The sequence below is a fragment of the Plodia interpunctella genome, chromosome 6 (genome assembly GCF_027563975.2).
Source record: "Plodia interpunctella isolate USDA-ARS_2022_Savannah chromosome 6, ilPloInte3.2, whole genome shotgun sequence".
NCBI classification, from domain to species: domain Eukaryota; kingdom Metazoa; phylum Arthropoda; class Insecta; order Lepidoptera; family Pyralidae; genus Plodia; species Plodia interpunctella.
This window is the reverse complement of record NC_071299.1, coordinates 8,608,931-8,621,405: the sequence shown is the minus strand read 5'-3', so window position 1 is coordinate 8,621,405 and position 12,475 is coordinate 8,608,931. Positions and strand designations below refer to the sequence as shown.

The 12,475-nt window shown below is 33.5% G+C and overlaps 2 protein-coding genes across 2 annotated transcripts in view; one reads left to right on the top strand and one right to left on the bottom strand.

Annotated features, from left to right (window-relative positions):
• LOC128670738 (very long chain fatty acid elongase 7-like) overlaps nt 1–3,169 on the bottom strand; it is a 52,324-nt gene extending 49,155 nt beyond the window's left edge. The window contains exon 1 of the mRNA XM_053746687.1: nt 3,083–3,169. The gene's annotated coding sequence lies outside the window, so the exon portion shown is untranslated. The remainder of the gene's footprint in view (nt 1–3,082) is intronic.
• Nucleotides 3,170–7,565: 4,396 nt separating this feature from the next.
• Nucleotides 7,566–11,775, top strand: LOC128670732 (very long chain fatty acid elongase 7-like). The gene is made up of 5 exons (XM_053746675.2): nt 7,566–7,695; nt 9,700–9,887; nt 10,113–10,181; nt 10,407–10,706; nt 11,285–11,775. Exons 1-5 carry the CDS (start codon nt 7,650–7,652, stop codon nt 11,519–11,521), a joined length of 840 nt encoding a protein of 279 aa, XP_053602650.1. The 5' UTR covers nt 7,566–7,649; the 3' UTR covers nt 11,522–11,775.
• The last annotated feature ends 700 nt before the right edge of the window (nt 11,776–12,475 follow it).

Here is a 12,475-nt window from a genome sequence, read left to right as displayed (position 1 = left end):
AGGCAAGTTAGAACTAATAACATAAAAACTGAAGAGAGTTTATAACGTTACAAGTAAAACTACATGTATTACATAAATTTAGTTACCTTTTGACCATGTACTCAGTTCATGTAACCTGTGTGTTTTGATTCGTATTTGTACTTACATTGTTATATTATTGATAAAAAAATATACATAAATTTATATTTAAAAAATGGTAAGCCCTTCTGGCATAATAGGGACCTACATTGTTTGAATGATTTTCTTTCGGCATTTCTTCTCATCAGTGTTCATTCCGAAATGCTAGTAGTTTGTAGCTTTATATCATTTAATTTAGAGTATGACGTGAAAAAGTGCCTATGAAGGCCTAATTACTGAATAAATGATTTAGTTTTGATTTGTTAAAAATACATTAATTAAGTATGTACTATGTAAGTAGTCCAAGTTCATGTAACCTGTGTGTTTTGATTCGTATTTGTTATATATAACTTGCGTTATTTACTATGGAATTTCATCGACCTGACAATAAAAACAAACAGTTTAATTGAATTTACAAATAGGTACTGTTGTTACAAGAGGGACAATAAAAAAACAACCGAAGTGTTACAAATACTTGCGAATTTTCGTTTAAAGTTACAAAACGTAGAGCAAGAACGCAACATTACGTTTTATTTTATTTACGTTTTACTCTCGAATGAAATCTACTTTTGTAATCAAAACTTCGGATGAGAAGGGATATTCTTATGGTTTTCGGAATTCATACTGAAATAATTTAGATTACACAGTTATCAAAGACCTACGTCGTAAATTAGTAACATTTTTTTAAATCCAATAAGGTCTAAAAAGACCCCGACGACCTCGGTGGCGTAGTGGTAAAGTGCTTGCCTCTGAACCGAGAGGTCCCGGGTTCGATCCCCGGTCAGGTCATGATGGAAAATGATATTTTTCTGTTTGGTCCGGATTGGCTTGGATGTTTATCTATATATGCATATGTTATAAAATGTAGTATCGTTGAGTTAGTATCCCATAACACAAGTATAGAACTTACTTTGGGGCTAGCTCAGTCTGTGTAATTTGTCCTAATATATTTATTTATTATTTATTTTATTATTTATGAAAAAAAAGTTTTGACTTGATTTACAGTGAGGCATCATGAGGACTCTTTTAAACAAACCCTAGGCTTCAAGGCGTAGCAGCCGATAATGACATTGTTAGGATACTCAGATTAATGAGAGACAATAGTACCAAATATTTTTGCGTCACAACATACACCTCACCAATGATAAGAAGTTATGACAGACAGACATAACATCTTCCATAATTAGTGGTCTTCCATGTCAAGGTGGCACCATTACCATTGACCTCAGTTACGACCACAGATTATATGTTTGTCAGCCTTCGTGGTTTCACTTAAGCTACTTTTGGACACTTTAGTCTGGTTAATTGATTTGTACATACATGACTTATGTAACCTGCCTGTATAGGGGTATCTAGATATGCTACAGATCTGTTAGCAACATTAATTGTAGATTGTGAACTCTTACTTCTTTTAGTTTATTGGGTTGGTTTATTTTAATCTAGAAATCTGGAAACTACAAACACTAGAAATCGGATTTTGCCAAATAATATTAAAAAGTGTAGGAGGGTTACCATCACCTCTTAACGCGATCCGCTTTACGACCTAAACTGATCTGCATCGCAAATTCGTACCATCGACTTTTTGTATGAATGCGATTCATTTTCGGTTCCTAAATTGAACTGAGTTACATTGGAATCGTTCAGTAAAAGTTGATGGTAGGTCTGCAATAATAAAGTATATTGAAACTCCATTAAGAACGCTCGCAGAACGTTCGCGAAATTATCCTCAGGATATAAGTAGTAATAGTACGTACACATGATTGAAAATAATACGAAAAATGGTAAATAATTGACCTACTACGTACATGTATGATCAAGAATAAAACTTTCATGACAGTGTTGCAAAATCCAAGGTCAAGTGTATAAAATTTATTTAATTACTGCGATGCGAATGCGCCTGTAACGTAACTTACGAAACGGGGTCAAGGTCATACATATATTCAACAATAGAAAATTATCTCTTGTTCTCGGGGGGCTACCACGAAAACACGTGGCACGTCATTGCGTCCACACACGTTCTCTCTTTTTTTACACGATGCGTACACGATATGGGGAAAAAAGACAGCGTGTGGACGTTAGTAACATGTTACGTGTTTCGTGGTAGGCATTCTGGATGCAACACATAGGAATTAGGATGTGTGGAATAAAACTATTTCGACTACGATATCGTCTCTAGTAAATTTTCTTACTAAGTATATTATATTGGGAAACATATTGCAGCAATACATGACCCCATTACAATATAATATTTCCAGAGCTTAATGTGTAGTTATCATTAGTGCCTATATTAAGTTAACTGGAAAATGGCTGAGAATAGAGAGAGATTGAAAGAACTTTACTGACAAGAACTATGTTAATTGATCTTTATGTTGAATGAACTTTTAATTGTGATTTAAATATAGATTCGAAACAAAAATGTGTGTGTGAGTTGTTTGTTATGCATAAATACATACATAAGTGCGAATAAATATAATAATTATTAATTAATCTTCATTCTGGAAATTTTTTATGTATTAGTTATTTAAATAATAGTAATCTAGAAATATAGTTCTTTTATTTCAGGCTAAGTCCTAATTTAGAAAAAAAGGTGTTAATTAAGAAAGAATTATATGCCAATTACTAAAACCATAACGTATATTTGCAATTGAGCCTATAGAATAGAATGGCGATTGGTTAATTTTTAATGCACACAAGGAATATAATAGGTATACTAGAAAATTTTATAACACATCCATATCCTCTGATGCTAGTGCATCTTCTGAACGCACTCCTAGAAACACCTGAGCATCTACTAGTCAAATTTGAATTGGGTGTTCTATAAAAAAAATAGTACAGCTGAAAAAATATTTCAGCCAGAATTATTTTCAATTGGAAAAACACTCAGGTACAAGTTTCAAACGCGCCAACCTACGATAAGTGTGACGTAAACGTATTTCAAAATTTTCTCAAGGTCAAGTTCACTCACCAGGGTTGTCGAAAGGTTGCAGCGCTGAGCAGCAGCCAGTCACGGTGTCTGAATTACTACTGAGAGCCGCTGAGCTCGAGCCTGCTGATTTCACAACCCTGCCGGTGTCTTAACTTCGCAAGTGATTGTAAATCGCCAAGGGACATGTTATTTTTATTTGCAAAATTAGTCTAACATTTTTTTTGCTTTATCTTGATTTTGAAGACATACTGCACGCTTTCCCAAATAGTCGCCTGAAAGAAATTTGTTACAGTAATAAGGACGCCCTTAATATACATATTTTTATGATAAAAACATATTACCTTATCGCATCTGTCTGTATAAACGCGATATACTCAAAAACGATACCGGACGGATTTTCGTACGGTTTTCACCAATAGTGCAATTCCTGAGTTTATTATGGTTTTAACCGAGCGAAGCAAGGACGCGTTGCTAGTGTGATACATTTGGTTATGTACAATACAATAAATGCATTATATAGAAACTGAGACCGTTTTTTGAGACAAAATTCCAAGTCAAAGTTGAGTGTAATGGTTTATTGATTGTCATACCGTGGGGCATTAATGAGACAGATTTATAAAACGGTCCACGATTATACAACGATTTGTTAATTTATTTCGTCTCCTATTTACTGACTTCAATTTTTTCATAAGTCTGTCGCAGAATTTTTCTTAAAAACAATTTAATTAAAACTGAGAAATACTAAAACTACATCACTGCCAAATAGTATTGTTTTCGGAGTAGATTCCAGCAATTTACTTTCGATCATTATTCTGGATGAAACACATAGGAATTAAGGTATGTGGAAGTAAGAACTTAGTCGATATCGTCACTGGTGAATTGTCATACTAAGTATATTGTATTGGGAAACATATTGCAGCAATACATGTCCCTATTGCAATGTTCTCCATTAGTGTTTATTTTCATTCTAGGAAGGAGCAAAACATGGTAGGGCAATGATCACTCATCTAGTTTACCACTTTATTTATGTACAGCGACATCAGTCTTCTTCTTCTTCTTCTTCTTGCCCTTATCCCACTCATGTGGGGTCGGCACAGTATGTAAGTTCCTTCCATTTCGTTCTGTCATTTGCCATATCCGTTGATACTCCTTTCCTGTTCATACTATCCTTGACACACTCCATCCATTTCTTCTTAGGTCTTCCTCTATTCCTGGATCCCGCGACATCAGTGACAGCAGATAAAGATGATTGTAATTTATATATATACTATTAGTACTCATAGCTTCGCTCGGGAAAGACCATAAAATAGTAGCTTTAGTTACTAAACTGTTTCTGATTTGAACGTTATAACCAATGCTGTGCCAAATTTCATCAAAATCGGTCCAGTAGTTTTTTCTTTATTTATATCTATATGAGTTTACCGTGAGGGTCTTTAATACAGTGGCACTTGGAAATATCTTGTACCGATATGAACCTCGAACGTATCAGCTTGTAGATAAGCTCTTGTGGATTCTCCCATTAGACGATTCAGGCTTATGATGCAAGGTCTGAACCTAGACCTGTTCGGTCCTGGCAGTAGTTTTCTGAGTGGCAACAACACTCGCTTCGCGTCTTCAGGAGATACGAACGCCTTTACTAGCTAGCAATAAATTTACTTCTAGATCGTTTTTAAAACAATTTATGTGTTACTAGCTGCGCTCCGGTGCTTCGCTCCTGTGGAAATTTCGGAATAAAATATGTATTTACCCTGATTATATTCTATCCATGTACCAAATTTTATAATAATCTGTAACAAAACTTACATAGGTACTATTATACATGAAGATGTGTGTATATGTTACCGTAAAAGCACGAACTACCGTAAATCCTAAGATATTCCAGTAAAACCTAAGATTTACCAACTCTTAATGGTAAAAGTCCGAACAATTTTGCGATTCGAACTTTTACCACCATCACTTGGTAAATCTTAAGATTAACATCGAAGGTACGGTAAATGTTGAGAAAATAATTTTACTTTTGTTATTTTTTACTATTTAAGAAGTATTTTAAAGGTTATAACTTAATTTTTAAATATATTACCTTTAAAAGTTAAAAACATTTATTAATAAAAATACTTACCAAATGACAATAATTTAAAATAGATAAGGATTTGACTAATTACTTAGTTAATTAATTACTCTCATAATTATGATACCTACATAAAAATATGTAAGGTTTTGACTGAAAAATAAATGATTAATAAGAATTAATCATTGTTTTATTCCCAAAACCAACATTTACCAACCGTCAGTCGCAAAACCCAGCATATACTAAATTCCAATGGCAAAAGCCCGAAAAAATCGTCAATTATTTAAAAATCCTTACATTTACCAACCCATACCGGTAAATCCTAACATTTTCTGAAAAAACCTAAGATTTACCTGTATACGGACTTTTACAGTAACATATACACATCCTGACAAACTTTCGCATTTATAATATTAGTAGCGGCGAGCCCGCTTCACACGAGGTTTCACCATTGGGAATAAATTGTATTAATGACAGAGAAAACTGCATCAAAATCCGTGGTTTAAAAGTTTCTAAACAGACATACGCGGAGGGCATACCAAATGTTGTACATAATTATGTTACCTAAGGTGTCGTCGAAATTGTCTTATTTTTTAATGTGACCTAAATAACCTACAAATGGTTACCTACTTATAAAACTGCAACTAGTGTCTCTGTGAGTTGTAGACCTATTGCAAGCTTATAGGGATTGCTGATAGAAGGAACATCATATGTTTATCATTAAATATTAAAAATTATAATAATGTTCAAAATTACACTTATTATTTATTTGCTATGAAAATTAATTCTTATACATTTTTGGTAATGTAGACTTTGCATAGAAACGATAGCTCCCTATAGTGATATAATTATTTTAACCAGTCGATCGAGGAAAATTTGCACTGGTTCGTAAGGTAGAAGTTAAATCAATAAAAACATAACAAATCTGTAAAGATGTAAAGCTTTTATAATTTTAAAATCAATATGATCTTATATTCTATCTTTATATTTCAAGTTCTACTGGATCTTCATAATTCGACTCTACCTATACCTTCACAGTAAGACTCATTCGAACTATTTATTATAAACGGTGCCCAATGGAACTACGAAAAATATCTGATCTACATATTGAATAATCATGAACCTGACCAATGGATACCGTACGAATTCAAGAAAGAGGTCCAATAGGAAGGTCGATCGGTATAAATGAGATACAATATACTTTTTACGAATTTTGAAGATCGAGAATGGTAAATGGTGCTAAACCATCCATCTCATTGAAGTATCTGGATATATGTTATCACGTCTTTATAAATTATGGGGTAGGCAGAGCCAAGAGTCGTGAATCTCGAAGCTGGCTATAACAGGTTTAATGGTGAAGTGGATATTTGGGAAACGATTCTGAAATAGTGACAGGTGCTAGCTTTCTTCCCTTTCCCTTAATTGACTTTTACAATCTGCAAAATTAGCTGGTTAGGTTAGGTTCTACTATTAATGCTAGACCAGCATAACAGCATTGTAATCTGTGAAGCAATGTCAATTTTAATACAAACAATTGCTTAACACAGAATGTCATCAAGTATTTTGAAAGTACATATCTTGGCCACGCCGGGCTTGAAATATATTACCCAACGTACGAGAAAGATGTACTGAATGAGTCTAAATATCAGTGTGTTATGAACTAAGCCGTAGCCACGAATTTTACAATCGTTATAAATGGCTATACAATTTTATTACATAACCAGGTCAAATGCCAGCGCTGTTGTGTTACAGTAACTTTTATGGTATTTTATAAGAAAACGTCGTGTATCTCGATGATATCCTCCAGGTTTCTGTTCGTAGCCGTGCGTATGGCGAAACGTTAATACCTCGTACGTCACGTTCTTTTTTTGAATAAAAGAATATTTTCTGAATAAAAAAGTAACACTTTGTGTGAGTGACCATAATCAGACTATTTTCAATCAAATTGTGACAAGAAATTTTTTGGTCGTGATGATCAACGTCTGTCAGTCCGTAACTAATACTAAAATATTGTAATTTGGTATGGGTATACACATTCATCACACAGCCAAAGTCATGTGGTCTATTTGACCACTCTTGGAAAAAACTATTTTTGCCTCCCCTACACGTGAAGGGAATGACAAAAATAGCCTATGTCACCCCTGTATGTTCCGTCTGTGTCTGTGACTAATTTGATCAAAAACGGCCCAATAGTTTTTAAGTTTATTAATTACAAACAAAAATACAAACCTTTTCCCTTTATCATTTTATGGAAGCCTGTATATGGATCGTATGGATATGGATTTCTTCGCATAATAATTATTTCAAAGTAAGTAAATTACGGAATGATATCAGTTTTATGTTGGTGTTGGATAAACTTTGTGTCATTACTTAATTAGAACAAACGAAGTTATTTGAATACAATGGTAATGGGTGTACTATATAAATAAATTGATTGCGGGAGCTAATTTGTTACGAAAACTTCATTTCGTTTTATATCATGTTGAGAGTTGGTTAATGAAATACGTGTGACTTTTAGTTGTGTAGTTTCATTTCAAAATGGAAGCCAGTGAAGTGATTTTCAAGGAGATCCAAGGAGGATACGGTTAGTTTTTCAAAGATTCATTATTTACCTAAATAATTAGAATGAAAATCTAAATGGAGTAATGCAATCTACATAATGCACTTCTGGATCTCTCCCTTATCTCTGCGTGTTCCCTGTTGCATCCAAATTTGTGTTCCTCGTGCGAGTCGGACTCGCGTACGAAGGGTTCCTAATCAATTATCTATAAGAACGGCATAAAAATCGCGTTTTTTGGCTAATAAATATTTTTTTGAATCTGTTTTTGAGACTATATTAATCTTGTTTAGCGGCAATTGAAATACATCATCTGTGATAATTGTAATCACGGTTATTGAGATACAGCTTGAAATAAACATGTTGGGGTTGAAGTGGAACGATTTTTGGGATTTAGTGGAATAAGCCACGGCTTGGTGACAAAGGGACTGCGGAGTCTTAGTAATTGAGTCCTGTTTTACCCTTCAAGTAATAGCCCTTAACAAGGTCAATATGCTATGTCGTCCCATTTTGCAAATTCCAGTCACATCTTTGTAGGAATTTCCGTGAGGAAAGACGCGTGTCGCAGCTCGTTTGAAAATAAAGAAACCAATCATCTATGCAAAAGTTTTGTTGCTTAAACAACAACTTGATTAACTATCAAGCCACGTTAATGCATTGTCATCTATTCAATTGATTTACAAATAATGTGATTGCTAAATAAATATACAAGCTACACACAATGATAATTGGGTAATTGATTGCGACTATATTATGTAATCGATGAAATAAGAAGGAATATATCCTGTTTCTCTTAATAAGGTTATTAAAAGGTGTCCTGCAATTATATTTTCTGTTAACAAATTAATGTTTTACCCTTGCCTGATTTAAACTGTAACATAAAGATATTGTCTGAAATATTAGCTCCAAAACCATAGGAAATTTAAAACTAATGTTAGGTGTTCTAATAATTGACGCAAAAATTTGAGAAGCTAAAGAAAATGTGATAACAAATATAGATTTATAGATACAGTCTATCTTATGCAAGTTACATGTATGGACTTCTGCTATGTTAAAAGTGGCGATTTGCAGTGAGTTTAGATATGTTTGTGTGCTCCTGAGTATACCGGCTAGATGTTTCAAGTTCCACAAGGTAGTATATAAGTACAGGTTATACTCAGATCCCAAACAACTTGTGATCTTTGTGAATGTCAACAACATGGATTTGAACTTTGGTCACCAATTTGCGAAATCAAATTTGACTTAAGGATTTTCATAAATAATTCAGAAGTCTTTCGAAGTCATACCGTTAATAGTGTACGCCACTTGATCTTACCCGAATTCATTGACGATTTATCGTGGCAATTTACTACTAAATAATAAATAGCCGTTATAATTCTGAAATATGATAAAAAGTTTTAATTTGGAGTGAAGCCATACATTTGTCTTCATACACAATAAAAAAATATTTATATATACATAATACAATTAAATATCGCTTACTTAGTGAATAATACATACAAAATTTTTAAAAAAGTACAGTTACTAAGTGAAGAAGTGTCGGACATCCTGTAATGAAATGGACGACATATCAATTCAATTCAAAATCACTATTGCTATTCATATACGTACATCAGGTCCCATATGCTTATAGTTTAGTACAATATGTTATGTACCCTGTTGGGTGTTTGCATAACAAGAAATCCAAAGTCACAGGGCGTACGTAGACGAGTGAAACAGAAGATGTAAAAATGGTTGACGTGCAAAAGATAACCTATCCTCAGCAGTGTGGGCGGAAAGAGGCCGAATGATGACATTTTTTTTCATTCAACATATTTAAGAACAACGGTCTTATCGATGGAGTTCCATCTACCTATCTCTATGTTTATCCATCGTTTTGATGCATCGCTCCCTTTACGATAACACTCTTACTCTCTTCCTTATAAACCTATGCCCTTTTCGTTTTTCATTTTCCTATTTCCTTCTCGCATACATTTTTCCTTCTATTCGATTTTCTTGACTATGACGTTTAATTTACAATCATTATTACAGATTCGATCCCGACATGGACCCTTGCCGATACCTTATCTTGGATCACCATCATAGTAGCTATATACTTGATCTCAGTGAAGAAGGCTTTACCAGAAATAATGCAAAACCAGCCCCCATACAAATTGACGAAAATATTGCTATGGTACAACGCCTTTCAAGTTATATACTCGGTTTACTTAGTGTTCATTGTGAGTGTTTTTGCTACTTTTATTTTGTAGGCGTTGTGTTCTAGTCTTGCAACTTTTATTTAATTAAATAGCTAAAATTGTAGATTTTTTATTTAAAAAACTCTGTACTTAGAACATTATGTAATGCTAATTGTACACGACTTACACGTTTTTTCATATTGTTAGGCTCTACAGCCTATCTACATGGCTTTATAATTATTTAACTTCATTATTAATTGTTTACAGTATACTCGATATATTTGGAGACACGGCATAATAACAACACGGTGTCCACAAGGCAATGATTTACAAGAGGTAAGTACCTATTTATTATGTATGTTTTTATGTTCGATGGATTATCTAGATTTGTGCTGATGTCATAATCTATCGTATATGTCGTACTTATTCTCACTAAAATTGACATTTCCTTTCATTTTAAACGCAGATTTCTATACCAAATGTATCATGAAATTTCATGTATCATGAATTTCAGGTCACGTGGTCTCCTAAACGTGTTTGTAAAATAAATTATCTTCACAGGTGATAAATGAAATATACCCGTACTTCATAGCAAAGCATTTGGACCTCCTAGACACAGTTTTCTTCGTCCTCCGCAAGAAAGACAATCAGATTACTTTCCTTCACCTTTACCATCACACTGCGATGGTGTCATGGACCTGGCTTCATCTGATGCATCATCCTACTGACCATTTCGTGGTGGTTGGTCTCCTGAACAGTTTTGTTCATGTGTTGATGTACGCTTATTACGGAATCTCATCATTGGGACCAGAGTACGCGAAGTATGTTTGGTGGAAGAAGCATTTAACCAAAGTCCAGTTGGTGAGTAGAGAATATTATACTTATTTAGTTTTGTTAAATAACTTTTTAATGCCAATCAAGAAACTCTTCGCAAAATGTTTACATTTACAATAATTTATTTTATTCTATTTTTTACAAATAAAAATATCATTGCGGCGATCGGCACGGCCCCAAAATAGAACCCTCCACATACTCCTGTGAATATCGTACCATATCTTAGACACCCGACTGGCAACATTAGAATTCTCAATCACATTTATCGTCAGGCGGTCAATAATATTATAGCCGAATCTTCATAATTTTGTAATAAAATAGATTTTGCCCGGAGCGGATTTTTCTAATGGTGAAAGAATTTTTGTAATCGGTAGTTTTGGAGATAATCCGCTCAAACATACAAACTCACAAACGCTTACCTGTTTATAATAATAGTATACATCACAATTTTATATTTACTTTTATGCTGACCCTGTTATTCGCAGAGTCAGCATAAACAAACATTCCGCGTGTTCCGTATGAGGCATAGATTCTCCCTCACGCGGTGGTGAGAGTGAATCTATGCCTCATACGGACTAAATATAACTGTTTTTGTTTAATTCCAGGTTCAGTTTGTTCTGGTTGTCTCGGATCTCTACTATCAGCAGAAACTGACTCCTTGTCCTATCCCGGGTTACTTCCATTGGTTCTGCGTCATCAGCATCTGCTCTTTCTTCTTTCTCTTCATGAACTTCTACTTCAGAAACTACAAGAAGAAAACTAAGAGGGACCTAGAAGCACCAAGCAGGATCAATAAGAGTTGTTTGAATGTCGAATTTACTGAAATAAATAAAGTTAAGTAAAATTTAAGTGTGTCAATTATAGTCGCATTAGTTTTTTTTATTTTGTTCATGTAAATTTAGAAAGTTTATTTCTTGTACCTATACATTTATATCTTATATATAAGAAGTCATCACGTACTCTTTCATATACATTATAGTGAAAATTGTTATAATGTTAATAAGTTTCACTGAAATAAATATATTTTAGAAATTACTAAATAAATTCGAATAAAATTTTAAACAAGTAGCAAACGTTATAATACTCGCTTTATTAATAAACTGATCGGAAACTTCTATACATTTTGTCTTTTCTATTATTACTTTGATGGAGTTATATAATATGTATTTATTTTACACACGTAGATATAGCTTAAGAATATTTAAATTTAAAGTACCTAAATTTAAGCGACCGTGACTAAAATTAACAATTGATGCTACCTATATATATCTAAACTATGGTAGTTTAAAGTTTAATTTTCAACATTGCATATATAATTGTTCAATTTGAGATATATAATTATGTAGGTACTGTGCACAATATCGTACAATTTTACTAGGTAAATAATGAACTGTTCTGGATAGACCAGTTTAAGTAGAAGTAGGATTACTAATATTATAAATGCGAAAGTATGTGAGGATATGTGTGTGTATGTATATTTGTTACACTTTCACGCAAAAACGCTAAATCTACAGGACGGATTGTTATGAAATTTGGTATACGGGTAGAATATTACCTGGAATAAAATACAGGGTACTTTTTATCTCGAAATTCCTACGTGTGCGAAGTCCCGGGGTGCAGCTAGTAATCTATATACTTCATTAAGCACTTTTTTATGTTGATGTATGCTATACTTGCACTAAAGTATTAGGTACAGTGATGACACCTCAAAGCAACGTGTATTAACTGCGACCAGTTACTTTTCATATTTTTACAAAATGTCGAAAATTGGAAGCAAAGTTTGATCGCTCCCTGCT

Excerpts from the sequence above, each read along its gene's own strand:
- LOC128670732 (XM_053746675.2), top strand. The coding sequence starts at position 7,650 with ATGGAAGCCAGTGAAGTGATTTTCAAGGAGATCCAAGGAGGATACG. Across the intron at positions 7,696-9,699 it reads GGAGATCCAAGGAGGATACG|ATTCGATCCCGACATGGACC; the intron begins GTTAGTTTTTCA and ends TCATTATTACAG. Across the intron at positions 10,182-10,406 it reads AAGGCAATGATTTACAAGAG|GTGATAAATGAAATATACCC; the intron begins GTAAGTACCTAT and ends TTATCTTCACAG.